We start from the raw sequence: 26,185 nt of genomic DNA, 5'->3' as shown, positions 1-26,185 counted from the left end.
TTCCATGGCAAGCCAGTCAGTGGCCAGGGCACAGTGTCCTCCCCGCCTCCAGCTGGCCAACGCTAACAGGACCGACTGGCCCCGCCCACGGGAGTAAGTGGGCTGTTGGCCCCGCCCACCGGAATACTCGGCCCCGCCCACGAGAATAACTGGGCTGTTGGCCCCGCCCACGAGAGTAAGGGACTGTCGGCCGCGCCCGCGGGGTTGCGGCGCCCGCGGGGTTGCGGCGCCCGTGGGGATGCGGCGCCCGTGGGGATGCCAGCCTGGCGGGGCCGGCGGCCGCTGCGTGTCCCCTACGGCACTCGCCAGCTTGGCGGAGGTGAGAGCTGGAAGAAATTGTTTCCGGCCCCCCGCGGCCGTTTGTACGACTCACTGGACGGCTGTATCTACTGGGCGTCCCTCCAGGTGTTTTCATACGGACCCGTTTTAATAAAGACTATTTCTGGGCCCCGCGTGTCCGGTGCGAGGGGCTGCGGGCGTGCCGGGGCCTCCTGCTGCGCCTCGCCCGCGCGTCCCCGGCGGGCAGGGCCGGGCCCTCCGGTGCGGACGCCGCCGCCCCTTTCCCGTCCGGGCCGGGGGGGCGGGGGGGGCCGCGCGCCGGCGGCGGCGTCTCGCCCGGGCCCTCGAGGCGGTCCGGCGCCGTGGGCGGGGCGTCGGGCCCAGGCCGCGCCCCGGCTCGCTGTCCGCCGGCCCGCGCGCCCCCTGGCGGCCGCGGGAGAACAAAGCGACCACACGCGAGCTCTGCGTCAGGACGTCAGGTTTATTAGTGAGGGGCGCGGCCCCGCGGGCGGCTGCAAGCAACGCAGTCCACGCGGGCGGGCCGCGCGGTCGTAAGGCTCCAAGTCACAGTGCTCCCGGGGCTTCCCGGCGGGGGGCGGGGCGGGACGCGAGCGGCGCGCGCCCAAGCCGCTCACTGCGCAGGCGCCGCGGCCAGTCTCCAGGGCAACCGGGACGCTCCGGACCCGGCGAGGAGCGGGAAGGGGAAGGGGCCCGGAGGGGGCTGCCCGCGACCCCGGCACAGGGGTCCCCCAAGCCCCGCGAGGTCACCTAAAGAAAGAGGGCGGCTGGGTCTGGTGGCATCGTCCTTTATTGAAGGCGAGTACAATCCCGCGTCCCCACGCGGCCGCGGTACAAGTCCAGTCCTGAGAGCCGCTGGCGGGGCGCCCCATCCTCCACCTGCGCGTCCCGGGCCCCCGGCCGTGGCAGCCCCCGGCACTCGCTGTCCCTGCGGGTCCCTTCATAGCCGCGGTGGGGGCAGACCCCCCCTCGGCTCTCGGCTCCGGGCTGGACAGACACGCACAGACACACAGACACGGCCTGGACGACACGCAGACACATGCCCCCAAACTTGCCCAGGGCCAGGAAAGGAAAGTGGGTGGCGAGGGCTTGGCCTGCGCGGTGTCCCTGGGGTGGGCGGTGGGGTCGGGGTCAGGTCCTGGTTCCGCTGGTCACGCCTCGGCCCAGGGGAGCCCTAGATGTACAGTGGGGTCTCCTGGCCGGTGAGGAGCCTGAACATGGCAGCTGGCATGGTCTTCATGTGGATCTGTCAGTGGCAGAGAGAACGAGGGCACTGAACCGGCACTGCCCTCCCCACCTCTCCATGCAACCCACTCAAACACACTATTCTGGATCATTCTGTGCCTCGGAGTCCAACGCCAGGTCCCAGATCAGTGAGAATTCCCAGCCGGTGACTTCCGGGCAGATCTACACACATATAACCACCCTCCACACCAGCCATTTAATTCTGTCTCCCTGAGATCTTGGAAACCCTAAACAGAAGACATGGCACCCCGTGTCCACCACAGCTGTCCACAGCGCCCAACGACGGGCAGTTCAGGAGGGATGCACGGGACGAGCTTTGCCTTGGTGATGGGTGGGAGTCAGAGGCTTGGGGGCACGGGGTGTCCGTGACACACAGCAGTCTCACTCGTGCCCGTGTGGGTCAGAGGAGCCAGCAAGGGGCAGCAACACCAGCAGAAATGAAGAAATGAGAGCAGCAGGAAAAGGGCGGGACAGTGGCGGTGCTGGGCGTTTGGGACCCGGGTGTTGGGACGGCGTGGTCACCTCTTATTTGGAGAGCTGCGAGCCCGCACCCAGAACGCGGCTTAGGTTGGGGCGCATGTCCCTGGCATCACATGTGCCCCAGCCCGCCAGTGCCAAGGTGTTCCTGGCAGCCCAGCATGGAGCCGTCAGCCGGGGGGTGGGGGGGAGGGAGGGGTGCTGAGAATCACCAGAGGAGCAACCTGAAGTCTCAGAGCAGTGTGAGAGGCGACCTCCAGACAGACAAGAGGGCCACACCTGGGGCAGCTCAGGGCTCTCTCCTGGCTCTGTACTCGGGGATCACTCTTGGCCCTGCGCTCGGGGCTGATTCCTGGCTTGTGTTCAGAGATCACTCCTGGCTCTGTGCTTGGGGATTACTCCAGGCTCATGCTCAGGGCTCACTCCTGGCTCTGTGCTCAGGGCTCACACTTGGCAGGCCTTAAGGAAACAAACCATGGACACCCACTAGGAGGCATTTCCCCTGTCCTGTCTCTAGGGTCTTGGAGAGACTCTGGGTCTCATTCCCATCCAGTCATTGCAGGGATGGGCACAAGAGGCAGAGCCGATCTCTTCTGACTTAGCAAAAATGCTGCCAGGCCTGCCTGCCCCCTCGGGGGCACCCACACCCCCTGTGCCCACACCTGTCCCAGCAGCAAACGGGTTGTGGCCCATAGCCCCATGGAGCCACAAGACACGGACTTTGGCCGAATGACCCCAAAAACTGAGCAGAAATGGACCCAGGAAGCAGCAGCCCAGCACAGGAGCTGGCCCCCACAGTGCCCTGCTCGCGCCCTCTGGAGGCTCCCCATAGCTCTCAGAATACACTCTCTGCACCGTCTATCTCCACTGCAGCCCCCTTGGGCTCCCAGGGAGACCCTCACCCCCATCCGCCCTGTCCCCCCCTCGCACACCTAATCCAGAGTTCCCGCAGAGCCCCACCCCACCCCCTTCATGCAGCGCAGCTCCAGAGGCAGAACCAGAAGGAGGAGGACAAAGGGGACCGTGCAGGGGCAAAGGCCAGGAGTCACAAGGGGTCAGAGACGGGGCATGCACGCCCCATGCCCCCTGCTCTCTCCAGGACATCTCTGTCATCCCCCCAGCACCAAGGACACGCTCAGCTCACAGGCAGCCCCGGAGCCGAGATGGGCTGAGGCCCTGCAGGGACCTGGCGGTGTGGGCGGGCGCAGCCTCACCTCTCCCACCGAGTTGGAAAGAGCCTGGACGATCTTCTCATGGGCGGTGGCCACCACGCTCTGCCCGTTGATCTCAATGATGCGATGGCCCACACGGACGCCCCCTCGCTCGGCAATGCCCCCGCGCATGAGGCTGCAGATCTGCGCAGACCACAGCAAGTTAGTGGGCAGGGACCCCTCACACCCCAGGGCGGCCCATGAGCCCATGGGCCCTTGGACAGGGCTGGGGTAGCCAGTGCTCTGGGCCCGATTTCTTTATCTGGTTTTGGGGTACCCGGTGCTGCGACTGTGCTGGGGATCGAGTCCTGGCCGGCTACATGCAAAGCAAGTGCCTACCCTGTGCCCTCTCCTACCCCAGGAATAAACAGGAGTTTTTAAAGAGTTGACTCTATGGTGATCAATCTGCCCCTGCATGACCCGAGCCCCACAGCCATCCAAGACAGGCACATTCTAGAAGATTCTCTGCCAGGAGGCATTGCCCTCCCAACCACACAGAGGCGGCCATTGCACAAGGTGGCCCTGGGAGGGGGATGCGGCGACGGCCTCCCCCAGTCCCACTCCAGAGCCCCTTATGAGGGAAGGTGGACAGACGGTCAGCAACAAGAGGACAGAGGGGCCGGGGGTGGGCAGAGGGCTTGGGGTGGGCAGGGGCAGGTGCAGCCTGTGCGTATGTGTGTGCGTGCACATGTGCTGGTGAGTGCACATGCATGTGTGTGCGTTTATGTACATGTCTGTGCATGTCTGCATGTGCATGTTTGTGTGGGTGCACGTTTGGGTGTACACGTATGCATGTTTGTGTGTGCATGTTTGCACATGTGTACGTCCATGTTTGCATGTCTGTGTGTACATGTTTGTATGGGTGCATATTTGGGTGTGTGTGTGTGTATGCGTTTGTGTGTGCATGTTTGCATATGTGTCCATGTTTGCATGTTTGTGTGTGCATGTCTGTGTGTGCACGTGTGTATGTGTCCATGTTTGTATGTTTGCATGTGTTTGTGCATGCATGTGTGTGTGTGTGTGTGTGCACATGAAAGACCAAGGGGCGGTCCCTGCCAGGAAAGGATCCCCCACTCCATGTCACAGTGACCCAGGTCTCTGGGGATCGTCAGTATAGGTGTTTTAGGGTTTGTGGCCAGCCTGGGGGTGTTGGGGGACCCTGAGGAGCTGCAGGTCCTCCAATGGGGCCTGCCTTCTTCCTCAGTCTTAGAATGCTGCAGAGAACTGGGGAAAGGCCAGGGGAAGAGGAGGGGAGGGGGAGCAGAGAGATGGGGGGAGGAGAAAGGAGCAGAAGAGAGATGGGCAGAGGAGAGGGCAGAGGGGAGAGATGAGGGGAAGGGAGGGAGCAGAGGAAAGATATGGGGAGCTGAAGGGGGCAGAGGCAAGAGATGGGGGAGCAGAGGAGAATGATGGGCAGGGGAGGGGAGGGGCAAAGGAGAGAGATGGGCGGGGGGAGGGGAGGGCCTGGCACTTCAGGGGGCCGAGATGGGTCCAGACCCAGGTGGGGGGCTCCAGCAGGCAGTGGGGCACAAAGGGACCTGAAGGGGGCACTTTCCCCAGGGAAGCCCGGCTGGATTGGGGTGTGCATCTCTGAGGAACGGGGGCTTCCCTGGGGACACCTTCACCCTCTGTACCTGAGGAGAGGTGCCCAGGAGCTCCAGAGGGGTCCCAGTACATGGGGCTGCAGATGGAGAAGGTGCCTGCACAGAGCCAGCTCACACAGACGGGCCCTGGGATGGAGGGACTGGCCGCTGCTGCGTGTCTGTGGTCAGTGCTCCTGAGCCCTGGGCTCCTGCTGCCCGCCCCATCCCGAGCACACTCACGATTCCGTTCTGCACGCTGAAGCCCAGCTGGTACTTGAGGTCAGGCCGCTTGATGAGCACTGTGGTGACGGGCGGGCAGCTGACAATGTTCAGCTTCACCTGCGTCTGGTTCTTCAGCCCCTGTGGAGCACCAGGACCACCTCAGTGTCCAAGTCCCGGGTGGGGAAGGGGCAGTGATCCTGCTCAGCTATGTCCATGGTTCCAGGTGAGATGGGGTGAGGGGTAGGAGGAGGGACCAGGCAGCTTCCGGTTTGTTCTGACCAGGCACCAACTGTGGAAGGGACCTGAGCCTAACAGGGATAGTGACCCCACAGGCCCATCAAACCCGGACAAGCAGGGGGTCCCTGGGACCACAGCCCTGGGAGGGGATTAGGCACTTAGGCACTGCCAACTGGGGCAGCCCCCACAGCTGCTGTCAGTTTGTTCACTGCTCTGTCTGTCCCTCTGTCTGTCCACCTGTCCATTCATCCATGAGTCCATCTGTCCACCCATCTGTGGGACCCCCACCCGCAATTCCCAGGGCTCAGTGCCAGCCTTGCCATGGAGCACCACGCGGGCGCCCAGCTGGCACCCACCCACCTTGACGATGCCCTGACAGGTGCCCAGCGGCAGCCCCACCAGGCTGGTGCCATTGATGGACATGATCTGGTCGCCAATGCTGAGCTTGCCGGAGCGCGCGGCCGGGCCCCCATTCATCATGTTGGCCAGGATGACGGTGGGCAGGATGGAGCCCCAGCCGGACTCCACCAGCACCACGCCCAGGATCTCGCCCTTGTGCTTCTGCAGCTGGAGCTGTGGTGAGGGGCAAGGGCTGAGCGAGGGATGCGGCAAGCTTGGCCACAGCCCTGCCCCCAGCACCCCAGATGGACACAGCAGAGCCTGGCCATGGCCCTGTCCCCAGCACTCTCCCTCCTTCCCCCCACCCCACTCCAGGGCCCAGCTCCTTCACAGAGGCAGAGGATGAGGTTCTCGGGCCCAGGGCTACACCTCCCCTAGGCGCTGACCTAGAAACTCCTTCTCCGTGTCTTTGCCTCTGTCTCCCCATCTCTGTCAGCCACCCACCGGCCGAGTCAGCAATCAGGCGTTGTTCAGGAACCATCACTGCACCCTGCAGGCATGATGGCGCCAACCCCACTGCACGGACCCCCGGGGCTGCAGGGCCCACTGGGGACTCTGACACTCCCCTAGGCACAGCTCCCAGATTTCCCATTTCTTTGGTCACACCCAGCAGGGTTCAGAGCTGACTCCTGGCTCAGTGCTCAGGGCTGACTCCTGGTTCTGTGCTCAGGGCTCACTCCTGGCAGAGCGCAGGAAGCCACAAGGTGCCAGGATCACACTAGGGTCGCCACGTGCACAGTATGTGCACGTGGTGGACTCACTCCTCCCTCCCTCCCACAGTCCAGGGCCCCCATTTCAAGGCTGCCTCCCCCAAAGTTTGCAGGAACATTCTGGGTGCTGGGCACCAGCGGCCCTGAGGGCCCATCCTCATGGTCACCCAGACTGACAGTTCCTGGCTGTGCATCCCACACCGCCTCACTGCTGCCTAGGCTGTCTCGCAGGCCCCACTCCCGCCCCCACTACGTCCTGCGCCCCGCCCCCTCCCGTCCCCACGACGTTCCACACCCCCCACTCCCGCCCAGGTGGTACCCCCACCTCCTTGCAGTTGTCGGAGTTGGAGAAGTGCACGAGGTCGTCGTTGTACATGTCCTGCGTGCTGATGACATCGCTGTACTCCTTCTGGCTCAGGTCCTCGGGGTTGATGCCGTTAGCCCGCAGGAACTCCTGGTAGGCCACGCTGAAAGCCTGGCCGATGGACTGGGCGATGAGCTGGGCCTGCGGAGAGTGGGGGCTCAGACCTGCCGGCAGCAGGGTGGAGTGCGCACTGCGGGGAGCGGCCCCCCTTCACCACAGCTGAGGTCCAGCCCCCACAAATGAAAGAGCAAGAGGAAAAGTGGCCGAGGGCGAAGACAGGGGTGGGGTGGGGTGCGCTGAGGGCAGCAGCCAGAGTGTTGCTGTGCTTCAGGCCGGGAGCCCCAGCCCTGAGCTGCCCGAGGGCTCGAGAGGACCCCCCTCAGCTCCGAGCTTCCCACGGGACCGGCAGGACACCCCAGCCCTGAGCTTCCCGCGGGTCCAGTAGGACACCCCAGCCATGAACTGCACACGGGCCTGGCAAGGCTGCCCAGCACCCAGCAACGCCCCCCCTCCCCGGCCGACTTCGGACTCTGCTCCGGTGCCCACACGCTCTCCCACCCAGGGTGCACATGAACCTGCCCCATCGCAGGGGCTGGGCCTGAACCGGATGGAGCAGACGGTGCTGATCCAGACTGACCAGCCCTCCCAGCCAGTCCATGCAGTGACCAGAAAAAACCAGCCCAGTCTGGGCGCTGCTCCCTGGACGCAGGCAGCAGTGGCGCCTGGCAACCACCAGATGGCGCTGCCAGTCTGGGCTCAGGCGGGAACAGGGGGTGCTGCAAAGGGCCCCTTTCCCCCCCACCCCCTTGGCTGGGTCCGCCCCAGGAAGTGGCCCAGAGGTCAGGGGCGCGCCTCTGTCTGAAGCTTGGTCTTGAATAGTCGGGTTTTAATTTTTTTTTTTAAAGATTTGGAGTCTTGGGGCCACACCCAGTGGGGCTCCAGCCTGTCTTCAGGGCCCCACTCTGAAAGCCCCCACAACCGCCCCTCACCCCGGGCTCCCAGGGATGCTGTCCTGCAGTCCTTGTCTGTCCCCAGGGGGACACTCAGAGCCCCAAAAGGGGTTTTCTGACTCCAGCGCAGCCTGGCCCCTGGGGGCTGCTTCTGTGAGCCCCCCTTGGCGGACATGCGGGTCAAGGGAGAGGCCCGCAGAAGGTGGAGCCCCATTTCAGAGGGGAGACTGAGGCCTCCCTTGCTCCCCTGGGTTCCGCCCTGTGTCCCCCTCTACAGAGACCCAGGAAGGGGGCCCTACTTGAACCCTCAAACTGCTGGTCCCCCCGTGCCCTCTGACCCTTCACCCCACTTAGTCCACATCCCTGTCAGGCCACTCAGGCCAGCCCCAAGTGCCCAGGGCATCATCCTAACGGACAGACCTGAGTGGCCACAGCAGGCCTCAGACTGGGCCTGACAGGCAAATGTGTCCAATGGGAAAGACTGCCACCCCCTACCCCCATGGCTCTAGGGGGGCCCGTGCCTGAGGCATGAAGATCTTTTGCCACTGTCCACCCAGGCTGCGTTTCCTGCCAGCAGCAGTGGCCTCACCCTGTGTCCCTCTCAGTCCTGGGAACAGTGACTGTAGGGGCTGGGGGACAGCAGGGGAGACCCCAACCTGGTGCCTCAGAGCAGCTGCTCGGGCCCTGTCCCCCACCCCTGGGGCTGAGTAACAGCTGCACCCAGGGCGTGGAGGCCTCTGGCCATGCTCTGACGGGCACCAAAGCAGGTGGTGCTGGGGTCAGTCCCCTCCAGAATTCTCTCCTCACCAGCCAGCAAGGAAATGGGCTGGGGCCAGCGGGGCCTCTCAGATGGACTCGCGCTGAGTGAGGAGCCCCCAGAACACAGGCCGGGGCAGATCCCAATGCCCATCTGCGGAAAGTTCCAGACACTGGCGTGGCCGGCGCACAATGAAAGTCGAAGGTAGTACAGGTGTGGACAGGGGCAGCACTGAAGACCACGGGTGCTGAATGGAAATCAGCGTCCAGGGCACCACCCACACTGGGAGCCTCAGGCACAAGCACCGGAAACAGGCCAGTGGGTGCTGCAAGTGGAGACGGCCAGAACACACAGAGATCACGTGTGGGGAGCCATGTCAAGCGAGCCTACTGGCCAGTATGCACCGGTTAAGGCTGTCAATATTGACAGAGCCTAGTGACCAACCCCTGAAGATCTTCCCATGGGAAACTCGTGGGGACGGGGTGGGGTGGACACAGGGGCTCGGCAGAGGGACGCAGCCCTGGGGGGGGGGGGTCCCTGGCAGGCCCTGACTCACATCCTCAGACTCGAACACGTGGCAGACCATCTTGTACTGCTTCCTGCCCTCCTGCGCGCCCGGCGTGGTCTCGATGCAGTCCTGCGAGGCGGCGCGGGGCATGCGGCGGCGGGCCATGAGCACCACGATGTTGCCGATGTCGGCGATGTAGGAGATGGTGCGCAGGGCGTGGTCCATCATGGTCTCCTGCGGGCCGGGGCACGTCAGCACCGGGCACAGGCAGGCCCAGAGTCCTGCCAAGCCCAGGAGAACGGCACCGGCACCTTCCGTGTCTTCCAGGATCCCCACGGGCCATGGCACGAGCCCACCGAACTGACTCTGTGGGGGGCTCTGTGCTCAGGCATGGGCGACAGCAGAAATGGCGCCCCTTCCTCTCCCTGGGGAGGGTTACTGTCCCTGGGAGCACGCGGGGGCTCGGGGCTTCCAGCATTTCCTGTGGGAGATGCCTGTGGTATATCTATTCCTGGGGTGACAGAACATGCTTCTTCTCGGCTCCCTGCTCACAGCCCCTCTAGAGGATGTCCACCCACATGGCGACCACCCAGCCACCCGCCATCTATCAGCCGACTGACCAGCATGGCCACCAACAAGGCAGCCCCTCCCCCGTTGCAGCCCCGGTCCCTCGCTTCCTGTCACTTCACTCCAGGGACAGGCCCACGCATGGCCTGCGGAGGCCACACGACGGCCCAGTCACCCCGACTCTCATGTCCCCACTCCCTGCAGGGCCCTGGGATTGCGCTCCTCATCCTGCCCCAGAGACACGGCGACGGGTAGCGGAAGCTTTGGGTAGGCTGTGGCCTGGTCAGTTCACCTTTAGGGAGGGGCGTCTGCTGACCTGCTCCTCTGCCCAAGCACAACTGGAAGGCTCAGGGCAGCATGGGCAGCGTCCCCTCCCAGAAACGAGGGACACTGGCTGCTCCCGGCCACTCAGGAAAGCCCCAAGCAGTGACCTGGGCCCAGCCGTCACCAGCAGAGAAGTCGCCACCTCCAACACGGCAGAGACCAGAGGGCCACAGCTGCCCCCTCACCCAAGGCCTGGCACCTGCATTTGAGAAGGGGCTTGTGTCCAGGCCACTGCTAGGGCATGTGGGGAGGCCATGATGGGCATCAGGAACAGGGCTGGACAGAGACTCACCCCCCAGGTGGAGAGACAGGCAGTGCTGGCTGGAACTGGGGCAGAGTGAAAGAATGTGCTGGAACCACCCCAAAGGCCAGGGAAGAGGCTGTTCTGGTCACCGGGCTGCCGTTCAGACACCACCAGCCCAGGGTCTGGCCTGGGGTGGCCTGTGGCCCTGCAGAGCTCCAGGCCCACCTGAGGCCAGAGCAGAGCAGACAGCAGCTGGCCCAGGCAGCCACGGCGGAGCGTGCCGTGTGGAGGTTTCCCATGCAGCGCCTACACTCGACCTGCCTAGAGAGCTGGGGGCGCACAGGAGGTCCGGCAGTCATGGGGGGGTGGCAGCCCACCGGATCCCGCAAAAGTGGGAGCAGCTGGCAGCAAGAGAGTGCCGGGAGAAGCCCCTTCCCACCCGGCTCCCTCTTTAGAGGGACCCGACACCTGAAACGCAGCAGTAGGACGGCGCTAGGCGGGCTGGGCCGAGCTGCTCTGGACTGGTTGAGGGTGGGCTGGACCAGTCTGGGCTGGGCTGGGCTGGGTTGGTCTAGACTAGACTGGGCTGCCCTGGTCTGGTCTGGTCTGGGTTGTGCTGGGCTGTTCTGGGCTGCCCAGGGCTGGGCTGGGTTGGTTCTCTTGCAGTCCTGAGACCATCCTCCACCTTCAACCACTTGAACGTGACGTGGCTGTCAGTTTTTTCCCAGCACCAGCTCTTGGGCCTCTCGAGTCCGTCTCATGGGCCATGTCTGGTCTGAGGATCCAACCCGGGGCCTCACACATGCCGGGGCGCCCCGCCCCTCCAAGCAGCACTCAGAGCAGCCTGCAGTCGGGCGAATTCTCTTTCTGCTTGACTTCTTTCTCTCAGGGTTTCTTTGGCTTTTTTGGGGTCTTTTGTGGGCCCACGTCAACTTTAGTCCCGTCTGTTTTAATGCCTGAAAAAAATGCCCCTGGGGTGGCGACAGAGAGAGTTTCCAGAAGATGGCCCCGCCCGTGAACACAGGCCGGCATCCCTTCCCTTGCATCTCCTCCCTGCTTTGGGGACACCTCAGACACCCACCCGCCCCCAGACACAGGCCAAGCTGGGGCAGAGTGAGCGCAGAGTTGGTCGGGGGGCTCAAATAAGGGTGCAGGTCCTGTAGGAAAGAGGCCCCCGGGGCCCCCAGCACCGTACAGCTCCCAGAGCACTTCAGGGCACGGCCTGGTGCTCCCCGGCTACCTCAGGGCCAGCTCTGACCACATACCACGGACTGGCAAGCAACCCCTGAGCACCATCTGGGAGACCCCTCCCCAAATTTAAGACTCACACAGGCATCCACTACTCTGAGTGCGTTGGGCTGGAGAGACGGCATGGGGGGCTGAAGCCCCGGGTCCAGTCCCCGGCACCCCAGGACCCCCAGCGCCTGGAAGCCCACTCCCAGCACAGAGCCAGAAGCGGCCACACAATCCCCAGGTATGGCAGGAAACCAAAACCAGCCCAGGGACAGCACAGGGGGCGGGTCCCTGCGCACTGAGGGGGAAGAGGGGAAAGAGGAATAGACGGAGAGACACAGGGAGAGAGAGAAAGAGAGGGAGGGAGAGAGGAAGAAAGGGTGAGAGGGAAAGAGACAGGGAGAGGGAGAGACAGGGAGAGAGAGATGGAGAGAGAGGGAGAGGGAGGGAGGGAGGGAGTGTCTTCACAGCAGAATTCAGCTCAGCACAGGAGAAGCCACGAGACAATGGGCTAATCACCACTTTGCTCTTCCAAGCAACTCGGCAAAGATGCTCCCCAGCCCTGGACCCCCAACGCTGTCACCATCTGGCCAAGATCTCGGGGACCAGGGACCAACCGAGGAACCTGTCACCACCCTGGTTCCTTGCCAGTGACAAAGCAGCAAAGGGCGCTGGGCCCTGTTTTGTGGCCGCCTCGCCCCCGCCCCACCATGCCTCATCAATCTCGGGCAGGCACAGCGGGGCCGGGACCCCAGCCCCCACCCTCCAGTACCCAGGCTCATTCTCACCCCTCTGCCAGATGCCCAGTGATCTCCAGGGTCAGGGGTCAGCCCAGCAAGCCCCCGTCCCTCCTGCTGGGAACCTGAGGGCAGCAGGGGGCGGGCTCCGCACCCACACATCCTGCAGGTCAGAGCCTTTCTAAAATGCCTCCACCCTCTTCCCAGACCTTCTGCAGCGGCGCCACTGTGCCTGGCTCCCGTCCACCCAGCCCACCGGCTCCAGGCCACAGCCCAGCAGAACCATTTCCCTGCCTGGAGGGGGTTCTGCAGGGGCGACAGCTGCTGAGGGTTGTGCAGGGGTGGGGGGATGCAGGGTGCAGGGAGAGGGAGGGAGGGACCCTCAGCCCCGAGCCACTCACCTGCGTGTCGGCATTTAACACCTTGATCCTCTGCGTGGAGATGAAGAGGTCCACCTCGGTCAGCGTCTGGCTGTCCCCCTCCGAGTTCTGCGGAAGGAGTGCGCACGCGGTTCAGAATCACGCAAACTTTGAACAAAGGCTTGACAATCTGGCACTGACAGTCCCGGGTGCCCCTAGAGGGACGCGCTCCTCGGGCACGGCTGGAGGAGCGACAGGGCGGGGGGATGGCGGCTGGAGGGGGGGGGCTGCTTCCGGCTTCCGGGGGGCTGAGCAGAGCCCCTGCCTGGGGCCGAGGAGGTAGCTGGAAAGGCTGTAACGGCAGGGAGCCCGGTTTGACTCCCGCCATCACCAGGCTGTGGCCCAGAAATCACCAGAAGCACAGAAATAATCCCCCTGCTGCCGGCCCACCAGGCTCCTGCGAGGCCCAAGGATCTTCAGACCCAGGACACAGGGGAGAGATTTTTAGAGCAGCTAAAGGAGCAACAGTGTTTACTCCGCCCAGGCAGGAACGGGGTCGCACGGACACCCCTGTCCCTCACCTGCCCAGTCGTCCCTGACCCAGTATTTCAAGGCGAGACCTGGCGTGAACTGACTCCCACCCTCAAGGAGAGAAACGGCCTCATCACCATCTGCTGGAGAATGCCGGCTCCCCGCCATCCTGACAAGTGGCCCATGGAATGTTCTGGAGGTTGAGCACAACAACTCAGGCTGGGCCCGAAGCAGGTCAGCCTTCCACTGCTGTTCCTGCAGGGGTATGCCGGCGTCTGCGCTGCGCTAATGAAACCCCAGCGCGTGCATCTGCCTAGGTGGGAGAGGGATTCTCTGCTGTCCCACGGGGGCCACGGTGGTCGGGCTTCTGCTTCTCAGCGAACAGGGACGGTGATTAGCTCCTCCTGGGAACTCCCAGCTCCCCAACGGCCCTATGACAATTCTGTGGGGGAGGGGACTCAGGGCGCAGAGGGCCCAGGAATGGGGGATCACGCGGGTCTCAGCTCCGCCTCCCAGGAAAGATCTTTGGGGTTGGAGTTCGGCTCTGCAAGGATGCGGATGAAGTCAGTCTGCAGCGTGAGGCTGTAAAACTGGGCGAGCACCTGCACGCGCGTCTTTCACACCCAGATTCTCTCCCAACCCAGGGGACATGCAAAGCTGCAGGGGCCCCTCCCTGGGACAGCACAGGAGAGAGACCCAGGGCCATAGCCAGTGGTGTTGGGGGGTCGGGGGCCACACAGGACCCTGTGTGCAAAGCCATATACCCAGCCCTTGGTGCCCTTCCCAGCTCCAAAGTCAACCTTAAAGGTTAAAAATTCTGCTCCGGCTGGAGAAACCTTCTTGACAGAGAAAATCTCTCCCGGCAGACACGGCTTCTCAGCCTCCGATTCAGTAAATTAAACTTAATGAGTCTTTAAATATCAAGAGCGTTTAATTAATTCCGGGCGGGCGGTCCCAGCACTAACGGTATCACATGGACAGAGCGTGGCTGCCTGCATCTGGCTCACAGATCTGAACTCAGGCCGGTCCCCCACCCCCAAGGTGGGCACCCCCAGCAGTGGGCAGCAGGCAATGGTGACCCCAGAGACACCTCCCCCGGCCCCCCGGCCCACACACCGCCTTCTTCTTGATCTTGGCCGCCTTCTGCATCCTCTGAGCAGCGTGAAAGAGAAAGAGACAGGTGGGAACGGGGAGATGGCGCCCCAGGGCCAGGGCCCCACGGACCCCGCGGGGTGGGACCAGTCCCAGGAGGGGACGGGGAGGACAGCAGCAGTACTGGGGATGCCAGACCCCATTCCTGAGATACGACTCTGCCCTCTGCCCCCATCACCGCCAACCAGGCCAGTGCCCCAAGCTGGAGGCAGAGTGGCTTTTCTTGAGGTTCATGATCAAGTTCGATTCCTCCGCCCCTCTCGGAGAGCCCGGCAAGCTACCGAGAGTATTCGATATGCCAGACACAGTAACAACAAAGTCTCCAATGGAGACGTTACTGGGCCCGCTCGAGCAAATCGACGATCAACGGGAGGGCCTTTACCTTTACCTTTACCATGATCAAATAGAACTACACACACACACACACACACACACACACACACACACACACACACACACAGAGTACTTTCTGAGTCCCAGAGCACCAGGGCACACTGCCCAGTTTGGGACGAGAATGGTGGGTTCCAGATGAGGATCCGCGGGGCCCTTCGGGATCCTGAGCCTCACTGAAGTGATGTGGCCCAAGCCTGGACTGAGAGAACAGGGCCCCGGGGGGCTGGGGGTCCAGGCCAGGGTGTGTGGAATCTGCCATTTCAGGCACCTGCTGGGGGGTCCTGGGACACATGTCTGCACAGGTAAGGGGGTACTAACTGCCCTGAGGTCTTTCCTTTGGCAAAGACCCGGAGTGATGCTTGAGTACAGAAAACCCTGGGCCTGGGGCATCCAGAAGCTTCCCCACAATCCTTAAGAGAAAGTCCCGTCTAGGGGCTGAGGCAGCTGAGGGACGTCCCCCCACCCATCAGACCCGAGATGGCCCGGGCCCACAGCTGCATGGACGGGAACCCAGAGCAGCCCCACGAGCCCAACTGCTGATCAGGAGCCTCCCTCAAATGAAGGCCAGTGGGCGGCCCCGGCACCCACTGGTGAAGGAAGGAGACTGCTCTACACCCAGCACCCCCACCAGCCCCCCACCTTGACCCGGCTCACGGCCTCCTGGGCCTGCGTCATCCGGATGGTCTTGGACGGGTTCCGCTCTGACAGCAGCTGGGCCGAGCCCAAGTAGTTGGCCGCGAAGATGATGCCGTCGATGAGATCCTCAGGTTCGCAGGGCCCTGGAACTACAGAGACATGGCTGGGGGTGCCGGGAAGGGCAGGGGAGGGGGCTGCATGCCAGCAGCCAGGGGGCCCAGTCCACTTTCCTCTAACACGGGGGGTGGGGGACACAAGGCATCGTCGAGTCCAAGCCCATGAAGGTGGGTGTCCAAGGGTCATTCCTGGACCCTGGGCAGCTCGACCCCGAGGGGCAGCCACAATGTGCCCCCCAAGGTCCCCTCCCCCGCAACATGTCCTGGGACCCCCAGGGATGCCCTGCTCACCCCTTCCTTCCACCCCCTTCTGCCTCCTTTTCCTCCTCCTTCCCTGCTGGTCCGTTCCCCGCCCCTCGCCCCCGGGCACAGCTCAGCCCACTGCAGGTACCTCCACATCCCACAGTCAGCTCTGGATCCGATTCAGGGGAGGGGCCTCGGCACCCCCAGAACCACTTCTGGTACCACACCCCGAGTCAGTCTGTGTGGGGAAGGAGCCCCCGAAGCTCGACATGGGGGTGCTTATTAGCCCCTATCCCCTGTCAGGAATCTCGGGGGTGGGGGAAGGAGTCGGGGTTCTGTCACCTGTCCGTGGGGACTATCATTTCTTCCCAGTTCCTTCCGTAAACAGGACAGAGAGTCTGGGAGGCCCTGCCTAGGCGGCCTGGGAAGAGGGGCCGTGGAAGGGTGGTGGGTCAGTTTCACAGGCTCAGCAGGGGCCAAGATGCAGACTCCCAGCCCCACCTCATCACGGCAGCGTGGCATGCTGTGAGCTGCGGCCACCAGAGGGCGCCAGAGCTGCAGAACGAGGGTTCTGGGAGTCGTTCTCCAGATCCTCTGCAGGGCAAGGAGGTCTGCAAAGGCAGTACACGGGCAGCCGGGACAAGAACCAAGAACGGGAGCAGCAGCTGCTCCAGGAGTGCGGGAGCGCAAGAAACCCCGGCTGTTTTATTTGAGCCGTGTGCAAGGCAAATGCCCATCCCTGCTGAAGTTGTTTTAAATAAGCCTCTTTTGTTTTGTGTTTTGTTTGGGGGCCACACCTAGCAATGATCAGGGGTGATCACTCCTGGCAAACACATGAGATGCTGAGGACCGACCTCAGGTCAGGCTGCGTGCAAGACAAATGCCTGACCCTCTATGCTACCTCTCTGGCCCCCAAATAGGCTTTCTTCGGGGGACCCAATGGTGGCTGAGCTCAGGTTGGAACCACACAGTGCCGGAAACCACACCGGGCCCCCTGCATCCTACTTTCACAGAAACACACACACAAAAATTGACGGTGAACTGTAAAGGATGAGCTCAGAGTTTTACACCCAGGAGCCAGGATGAAAGGCCCAGTCTGAAGACTCCAGGGCTGAAAACATTGTTCTAGAACAATCTGGGAGCAGGGCAGGGGTGTGAGGGAGCAGGAGGGAGCAGAAGCAGGGAGACTGCACCCCTGCACTCCTTCTATTTCTCACCTACTTGTGTATCTGTTTGCAATGTCTTGTGATAAAATAATTAAATGGCTGGATATTTCCAACATGTGTGTCTTCTATTTAAGTCACTATTACATAACACCGTTCCTGGTGCTGACCCACGCCAGTGAGACAAGGGAGAAAACTAACAGAAACGGGCAGAAGTGGCAAAAACCATTCTTGTTTGCAGATGGCCTGACTGCATTTCAAACAACAACAATCCCTGAAAGTCTGTTTAGAAGACAGTTGAGCCTGCAGAGGCAGGAGGTGCTCAGAGAGTATCAGCTGCTTTCTCCACAGCTCCATAGAGCACCGGACACATTTACAGACACGAGAGGAAACCAAGTGCCCTTCTGGGCATGTCAGCCACATGCCTGGGTTTTCTTCAAACACAGTTTTACTGCTGAAAATGAAAAAGCCTGGGTACACGGTGAGCTCCACATCTCTGAGCACAGCCAGGTTCACCCCCGGGAGAGAGGACGCCCCCAAAACACACCCATCACACACACACTTGCACACACAGACATGCACACACACTCACACACATACGCACAAACACATGCATTCACACTGCGCACACATGCACCCCCACATGCATACACTTGAGCATACATGTGCACAGGTACACACACATGCATATACTCACCGCATACACATACACATACTTGAGTGCGCACACTCAACTCACGTGCGCACACTGAAGCACACACTTGTGTACACACCTGCACATGCCTACACACGTGCATAAACTAGCATGCATACACACTCAGGCACACTCACGCACATGCACACACACTCATGTGTACATGCATGCACTTACACACTCACGCACTCATGCACACACGCACACATTCACTTGAACACACAACACGCGTACACAGAGTAGTGCACATGCACATAATTGCACACACACACGCATATACACCGACACGCACACACGCACACACTCTCCCTGGAACCTCAGAGGGAACCTGTGCATCAGCGAAGCACAAACTCAGTGACGGTGGCGGATCCCCTGGCAAAGGATTCATTGGCTGTTCTGAACCAATTTAGGCCCAACTGGTCAGCTACCAGTATGACTTTTTTTTGCAGACAAATTTGGGTTTGATGGCATCTGAACCAGCTGCAGTGCCTAAAGAGGCAGGAAACGCACGTGCCAAACCCCGACAGAGTCCATTTCAATTGTTCAAAGTAGGACCGAGCGGGGCTGGAGAGACTGGCGGGGTGGAGGGGGACACTGCCTTCATGCACCAACCTGGGTCGATTCCCAGCATCCCATTAGGGTCCCTGAGCCCTGCCGGGAGTGATCCCTGAGCACTACTGAGTGTGACCCCAAAACAAAAAGGAACAAAGAAGAGGCCAGAGCCATCACACAGCAGGTAAAGAGTTTGTCCACGGCTAACCCGCTCCATCTCAGGCACCCCACATGGGCCCTGGGCACTTCTGGGATTGATCCCTGAGTGCAAAGCCAAGAGGAAGCCCTGAACACTGCCAGGTGTGGCCCCAAAAGTGGACAACAAAGGTTAACACAGAATAGACCATCTCGCTTCTTAACCGAATACTGAGCTACAATGTTCCCCCTTTAAGAGAAACGGGCAGAGAAAGGGAAATGTAGGGTCTAGAAAGAGCAGAGCTGGAATTCTGGGGTGATTATATCCTGCCCAATCTGAAGGGCCAGGTCGTCATTAACTGTTTCAGGGTTCAGGGTTCAAAAAGCCACGTCAGCACCCACCCTCACCCCTGAGGTGAACTTTCTCAGTGAGCTCTGCCTGAAGCACCAACAGCGAAACCCCGGGCAACCCTGAGAATCTGGTCCCCAGTCACTTACCAGCCACAAAACTGGGAAATGAAGCCGCCTTCTTGGTCTGTGGGAAAGAGGGAGAATCGTACACACTGGTGAGCCAGGTTGGGGCCCCTGAGAGAAAGCGGGACGCAGGCTCCAGGGACCTGACAGGGAGCAGACCTGGGACGGCATGGGACCCTTGGATCTGTGAGGCTTGAGAGCTCTCAACTGCAGGGTGTGCGCTAGCAGGCACACACTTGAGAACACACTGTGTGTGTGTGTGTGTGTGTGTGTGTGTGTGTGTGTGTGTGTGGTGTGGCAATCCCTACTGCCTGCAGGGCCTGGGTCCGAGCACATCCCCAGGAATGGGCCACGGGAGGGGTTACATGCCCTCCTCCCTCCTGACTGCCCAGGGCTTTCCCACAGGTCACCGGGATTACTGGGCCGAGACCAGCGTCCTAAGAGGCCGGTCTGGACCGCAGCCATCAAATATGGGTCCTTTCAGAGCACCGCAAAGGCTCCCAGTGTGGTAGCGCAACACACCTCTTCCCACTCCCACCCCAGTGACCCCCGACCCTGGGGGTCTGGAGATGGTGAGTGGGAGCGGGGGCTGGGGCTGCACCCAGGGGCGTCACCTCTGGGATGTTGTTATTGTCCACGCGGCCATTGAGGTCCGAGCGCTGCTGCTTCCGGGGCTGCTCCAGACCGTTGCAGACCTGCAGGCGTGCGAGCAGGGAAAAGGGGTCAAACGGGGAGTCCAGGCCAGGAAGACGCGGCCCGCCAGTGCATGTCCCAGGAGATACACATAGACCTCCTACACGCTCCTTAACGACTGGGTTTATTTACAGGAACTCCCGTCTACTGTGGGTCTGTCCAGGGTCCCCCTGTCCACTGTGGGTCTGTCCAGGGTCAGGGCCCAGAACCCTCCAGCACTCAGTTCTCAAGCCTGGTCCTGCTGGGGGGCCCAGGGCCAGCCCCTGAGATGTTCGGGGATCCAACCCAAGACCTGGTGCCTGCAGCCCTCACATCTGTGACCCCAAGCTCCTGCCCAGCCCCTGCACTGGACTTTGTCTGGTTTGGGGGCCACACAGGACAGTCTCTGTGTGCCTGTGGCAGGCCACAAGTGCCCTTGCTGTGGGATGCTGTGTCACGGGTGGAGGTGAGACGTCAGAGCCCCACACTGGGCAGGGGCAGCCCGGTAGGGCCTCAGTCGGCAGGACACTTGGTCCCTGGAGACCCCTGTCCATGGCGGCATGAGTCAAGGCTCCGGCTCGACCGTGTCAGGGGCTGAACTCGGGCCTCCTGTCCCCGCCCAACCCACCCTGCTGGTCTGAGCACAGCTGACCCCAGCTCAGCAGGCATTCCACCGCAGCCCTCTGACCCACTCCTCCCCCAAGCCCTCCCTCAAGGCCGTGAGCCCTGGGCCCACACTCAGGAAATGAGCTTGGTGGCTGGAGGAGTGAGCAGAGCACATCAGGGCCAGGACGAAGTTGGTCTGAGAGTTCTGTGGGGCCCCTCATGTGTCCCAGCCCCAGGGCTGGGCCGGGCTCTCTGTGCCTCCCCGTCCAGAAGGCGGCCCGCATCAGACCACAGAGCCGCTCCACCGTTCTGCCAACAGAACTGAGCCTAGTGGCCGAGCCGAGTTACGGCTGCATTTGCCCACCCTGTCACTGGCAGCTAATAGGGCCGTGTGGACGCGCTCACAGCCACAGAGCCCCATGGAACACCCTGCTTCTGCCAAATCGGCCCATGTCTGTGACGCTATGGACCAGACTTTCCAAGCACTGAGGCTAAGACGGGGCACAGTGGGCAGTGAATGCCCAGGTAGCTGTGACTCTCTAGACAGCCCCAGGGCTGGTCCTGGCCCTGCTCCCGGGTCATCCCTGGTGGTCAGAGGGCCCTGTGCAGTGCTGGAGCTCAAGACAGGCTGCGTGCAAGGCGAGCGCCTTCCCTCGGCACTGCCCGGCCTGTATGTGTTTCCTACGAGGGCCACTTCCTGCAGTGCTCACCCCAGCAGTGCTCGTACCAGCAGTGGTGGGCCCCCAGGGCTATACCTGGCAGTGCTCGGAGGTGCATGCGGTGCCAGGGATTCAACTCAGGGCTTCACCCCTGTGGGGCACTGCCTGCCCCTTCACCCCCACCAAGCGCAACAGACTTCTGCCCTGGCTGGGCCGGGCTGGCGCTGTCCGTGGTGCTGATGAGCCGAGACCCAGAGTTCCTGGATGCAGGGATGCAGGCTAGCCCAACCCCAGGCCCCCACTCCACCTGGGCCCCCGAGCCCCCACTCCACCCTGCCCACCCAGGATACGGCTGTGGCTCTCTGCTTCTCTGAGCGCCAGAAGTGTATGGCCAGTTCGCCCCCACCATGGTGTCCCACTGTGGCTGCCAGAAGGAGCCACGCGGCCACCCCACTGTGGCCCGTGTCAGTCTGTCCCACTCACCAAAGCGTCATTCATAAGTGGACAATCAGGCACACTCGATTGGTTACACAACTTCCAAGACAGTCCTTGCCCACCCCCCATAAGTGGACGGTGCACCCTGCAAACGAACCAAATGGGCATGAACTATTCGGGATCCCTAAACCAGGCCCTGGCAGTGGCTGCCCACCCTTGTGAGGGCATCTCTGCAGGGCCCATGGGAGGCCACGTAATCGGCATCTGCGATTCCCATGGCAGGAAACCGGCATTGATGCGTTCCTCAGGCCACGGCTGTGCTGTGCTGCATTCGCTCGAGTATCGCTCAAGGGGGCGCCTGCCCTGTCCCCTCCTGTTCCCTTCTGTCCACTCCGTCCCCTCCCTGCAGGGCCATGGGCTTCTCTTCCTCCCTTGCCTGAGGCTGAACAACATCCTAGTGCATGGAAGGGCCCCTTCTTCTTCCACTTCATCCTGAAGGAGAAACAACCCTCCCACTGACACCAGGACCCCAGGGAGGGGGCAACCCCCATCTCTCTGGAAGCCCCCCCACAGCTCTGCGGGGGCTGCAAATGTGCCACCACTACGGGCGGGGTGGACCCTGGGCAGCATCTCCTACACCCCGCACCCCATGCTCTTCTCTGGGCACCTCCAGCCCGGAGCTTCCTAGCCAGTTTCTCAGGGGTCTGGTCCTCCTCAGCAATGCTTCCGGTGATTCCTGGCCAAGGGGACAGGTCAGGTGAGTGGTCGCACTGTGCTTCCTGGGGCTCACCAGGGCGACTCCTGGAATGCTCAGAGCTCATGTGGTGCTCAGACTGAACTCAGGGTTTCATGCCAGTGACAGTGTGCTCCTGGCCCCTTTGCTGCCTCCCTGGCCCCTGGCCCTCATCCTCCCAGTGTCCAGTCCCGTCCAAGCATGGGGGGAACGTGAGCAGAGCGGGTGCAGCTCCTTGAGATAGGGTGGAAGCAAAGGCCAGATGGACGGGATGCTGGGACCATTCGAAGCCGGGTGCTTGCGCAGGGCAGGAGTGCTGGGGTGAGTGTGCAGGCAGGAGCACCAGGGTCAGTGTGCAAGGCAGGGGCGCCGGGGTGAGCGAACAGGGCAGGGGCCCCAGGGAGTGCACAAGGCAGGGGTATGTGGGCCTCCTGCTGGCATCAGGAACAGGGAAGCAGAACCGCAGCCTGGCAGGGAGGGAGCTACTGTGGGGGTGTGGGGCCGTGAGGGAATGCTGGTCTATGGGGCTGTGGGGGGACTCTGGGTTATAGGGGTCTGTGGGGGGACACTGAACTGTGGGGGTCTGTGGGGGAGGGAGATGCTGCACTATGAGGGTCCATGAGGTGGGGTCGCTGGGCTAGGAGTCTTTGGGGTCAAGTTCTCAGGCAGTCTGGGGGCAGGTGGGAGTTGAAACTATTGGATCTCTAGGGGTCCTCACGGCCTGTGAAGGGAGCAGGCTATGAAGTTGGGCAACACAAGTCGAGCCCCCAGAAGTGAGGAGGAAGGGTCACCCTCTTCAGACATCCTCGCCCCCCACCAAGCCACCACTCAGCTGCTGGCGCCACATCTGGGTCCAGCACAGGCCAAGCCCTGCACCTGCTCTGGGCGGCCAAGCGCGCAGCACCATGGACAGTGCCCATGGCCCCTCCAGGGGCCTCAGCTCACTGGCTCTGATCCCGCGTGGGCACCCACCCGACTGCTGTCCTGCCTCCCATACCCATAATTTGGTCTTCTCAGTAGGGCCCATGCCTGGCGTGCTGGGGCTGTGTGGTGCTCGGATGGAGCCCTCGAACGTGAGTGTCACTCAGAACGCGCAAAGCAAGACCTTCCCAGACTCTGCCAACACCCTTCAGAAACACCAGGAACAATTTCGGCTCGGGCCGGAGCCAGAGTACAGTGGATGGCATTTGCCTTGGGTGTGGCAGAACTGGGTTGAATGCCTGGCACCCCAGAACCCGCCAGGAGTAACCCCTGAGCATAGCAGGTTATTAAACAAACAAAAAGGAACCAACTTAATTTTTAACTGGGTTCACTGGATCACACCCAATTCCATCTAAGAAAGCAAGTACCGCTTTAAGGCTGTTTCCTAGACAGACCTGGTGGAGTTTAAGACATACCGGGAGGAGCTCTGAGATCAGCGGGCTAGGCCCTCGGAAGATGGCTGGAGCCACAGCACAGCCGGGAGAGCACTTGCCTTGTACTTGGCCAACCCGGGGTCCACCTCTGACACCACATATATTCCCCTGAGCCCTGCCAGGAGTGATCCCTGAGTGCAGAACCATGAGTAAACCCTGAGCACAGCTGGTGTGGTCCAAAAATCTAAGCACACCAGGTGAACTACCCAGAGATCCTTCTGGAACATTCCAGAACCTGGAACATTCTATGGCCTTCTGGAATACTCTGGAACTCTTGGAAACATTCCAAAACCTTCTGAAACACTCTGGAACTCTCTGGAACATTCTAAAACCTTCTGGGATACTCTGGAACTGTTAGGAACATTCTAAAATTTTCTGGGATACTCTGGAACATTCTATGGCCTTCTGGAATATTCTGGAAGTTGGAAATATTCTAAAATCTTCTGGAATACTCTGGAACTCTCTGGAACATTCTGAAACCTTCTGGGATACTCCGGCACTGTTGGGAACATTCTAAAACCTTCTGGAACACTCTGGAACTCTCTGGAACATTCTAAAATCTTCTGGAATACTCTGGAACTCTCTGGAACATTCTATGGCCTTCTGGAATATTCTGGAATGGTTGGGCACATTCTAAAACCTTCCGGGATACTCTGAAACTCGCTGGAACATTCTATGGCCTTCTGGAATATTCTGGAATGGTTGGGCACATTCTAAAACCTTCTGGAATACTCTGGAACTCTCTGGAACATTCTGAAACCTTCTGGCATACTCCGGCACTGTTGGGAACATTCTAAAACCTTCTGGAATACTCTGAAACTCTCTGGAACATTCTGAAACCTTCTGGGATACTCCGGAACTGTTGGGAGTATTCTAAAACCTTCTGGGATACTCTGGAACTCTCTGGAACATTCTATGGCCTTCTGGAATATTCTGGAATGGTTGGGCACATTCTAAAACCTTCCGGGATACTCTGAAACTCGCTGGAACATTCTATGGCCTTCTGGAATATTCTGGAATGGTTGGGCACATTCTAAAACCTTCTGGAATACTCTGGAACTCTCTGGAACATTCTGAAACCTTCTGGGATACTCCGGCACTGTTGGGAACATTCTAAAACCTTCTGGAATACTCTGAAACTCTCTGGAACATTCTGAAACCTTCTGGGATACTCCAGAACTGTTGGGAGTATTCTAAAACCTTCTGGGATACTCTGGAACTGTTGGGAGTATTCTAAAACCTTCTGGGATACTCTGGAACTCTCTGGAACATTCTATGGCCTTCTGGAATGTTCTGGAATGGTCGGGCACATTCTAAAACCTTCCGGGATACTCTGGAACTCTCTGGAACATTCTATGGCCTTCTGGAATATTCTGGAATGGTCGGGCACATTCTAAAACCTTCCGGGATACTCTGGAACTCGCTGGAACATTCTAAAACTTTGCGGAATGTTCTGGAACTCTCTGGACCGTTCTAAAACCTTTTGGAACACTCTGCTTCAGATTGGCCCGGCCGGCCCGCCCCCCCTCCTCCCGCCCCTCCCCCGCCCGGACGGTCCTACCTGCTCCGGCGACCACTTGGGCCTCTCCTCGGGAGTCCTGCTCTTGGCCTTGAAGCCCCTCTGGGGCTCGGCCTGGTGCTTGGCCTCGGCGGGGAGGTTCAGCGACCGGGGCCGCGCCTCGTGCTGCTGCCGGCCCGGGCCGGGGCCGCCGCGGCCGCCGGGGGCGTCGGCGCGCGCGTGCTCGCGGGCGTGCTCGTGCTCGTGGGCGCGCGCGCGCTCGGGGCTGGCCTCGCCGGCGCTGGTGATGCTGCTCAGGCTCAGGCTCATCTTGATCTCGGCCACGATCTGGTCGATGTCCTCCTCGGGGTCGTCGGGGTCGCGGCCGGCGGGCGCGTTGCCGTTGGCCTCGGCGGCGGCGGGGTAGAAGTCGGGGTCCCCGTCGTCGCTGGCGCCCGAGCGCGCCGCGTCCTCGTCGTCCCGCCCGGGCGCCGCCGCCCCCGCCGCGGGGCCGGGCGCGGGCTCCAGGGGCGGCCGCCGCGCGCCGGCGGGGGCCGAGTCCGTCCACTCCTCCACCGCCTCCTGGCACTCGTCCGTGTCCAGCGGCGCCGCGCAGCCCGCGCCGTCCAGGTAGCTGTCGTCCTCGGGGCAGTAGCGGATGTAGTAGGTGACCCCCTCCTCCTCGGGCAGGCCCTCGTCGTAGTCCTCCTCCTCGTCCTCCTCGTCCTCGTCCGACGTGTTGTTCACGTAGTCGGAGCTCGAGTCCCCGCCGTCGGGGCTCTGCTCGGCGCCGCCCGCCTCGTCGGGGCTGGCCGCCCCCGCGGGGCTCTCGGGCCGCAGGCCGGACAGCGCCAGGCCCGCGGGCGAGTAGTCGGCGTCCAGGGCCCGCTCCGCGGCGGCGGCGGGCTCCTCGTCCTCGGGGCCGGCGCACGGCCGCGCCCGGTGCTCCAGCATGACGCTGCCCGCCGCCGCCGCCGCGCTCGGCCGCTTCCGGCTGGCCATGGTGGACGCTCAGGAGGCCATGGTCCCCGCAGGCAGCCCCTGGGGAGCAGGGAGAGGGGCGTCAGAGCCGGGGCCCAGGGGAGCTGAACAGGGGAGACCCCACCTGCCCCCCCCCCCCGCCTCGCCCGGCCCCTCTCCCTGTCCTGGACACCAGGGCAAGCCTGGAGCGCTTGCCCAGCACACAGGCGATCCGGGTTCGGCTAGCACCGATACGGTCCCCCGGCACCGCTGGGTGTGCCCCCACCCAAATAAAGAAATAAAACAGGGTTCACGGGGTTCACAGGACAGTGGAGAAGGCAGCTGCCTGACGCGAGGCCGAACAGAGTTTGACCCCGGGCACTGCATCGGATCCTCCAAGCCCTGCCAGAAGCGATCCCTGAGTGCAGAGTAAGCCCCGAGCTCTCCCGCGTGTGGCCGCCAAACCAAAATGAAACACATAAAAAAAAAAGTAAAAGCATTCACAGGACACATAGTGAGTGACCCATATTTTGCCACCACTTTTAAAAAATTCTTTTTTAAAATGAGGTCACAAGCAGTTGGGAGAGATTGGAGAGTGTCTGGGCGGGCAGGTCTGTGGGGGCATGGGACTGGGCGGGGGCTCAGGCTGGGAAGTGGGGGAGTTGTTCTGCATTTCCCCCCCAGCCCCCTCCCA

General features: G+C 61.7%; 1 protein-coding gene across 1 annotated transcript; it reads right to left on the bottom strand.

Moving 5' to 3' along the window:
* Window positions 1–1,364: 1,364 nt before the first annotated feature.
* On the bottom strand, window positions 1,365–25,552 carry APBA2 (amyloid beta precursor protein binding family A member 2). Its single transcript, XM_056124457.1, has 12 exons — window positions 24,595–25,552; window positions 19,128–19,208; window positions 18,538–18,574; window positions 15,140–15,285; window positions 14,072–14,107; window positions 12,467–12,553; window positions 9,009–9,194; window positions 6,707–6,886; window positions 5,633–5,845; window positions 5,054–5,173; window positions 3,234–3,374; window positions 1,365–1,543 (listed from the first exon to the last, which is right to left on the bottom strand). Exons 1-12 carry the CDS (start codon window positions 25,531–25,533, stop codon window positions 1,472–1,474), a joined length of 2,238 nt encoding a protein of 745 aa, XP_055980432.1. The 5' UTR covers window positions 25,534–25,552; the 3' UTR covers window positions 1,365–1,471.
* Window positions 25,553–26,185: the final 633 nt, after the last annotated feature.

This window comes from Sorex fumeus, unplaced genomic scaffold (genome assembly GCF_029834395.1).
Source record: "Sorex fumeus unplaced genomic scaffold, SorFum_2.1 ptg000051l, whole genome shotgun sequence".
NCBI classification, from domain to species: Eukaryota; Metazoa; Chordata; class Mammalia; order Eulipotyphla; family Soricidae; genus Sorex; species Sorex fumeus.
Note: the sequence above shows the minus strand (reverse complement) of the source record. Positions and strands in the feature narration are given on the sequence as shown.

Bases quoted from the DNA above. Each gene is read 5' to 3' on its own strand.
- APBA2 (XM_056124457.1), bottom strand. From the start codon at position 25,533: ATGGCCAGCCGGAAGCGGCCGAGCGCGGCGGCGGCGGCGGGCAGCGTC. The intron at 15,286-18,537 runs GTAAGTGACTGG...ATGTCTCTGTAG, and splicing joins ATTTCCCAGTTTTGTGGCTG to TTCCAGGGCCCTGCGAACCT. The intron at 9,195-12,466 runs GTGAGTGGCTCG...CCCGGCCCGCAG, and splicing joins TGTTAAATGCCGACACGCAG to GAGACCATGATGGACCACGC.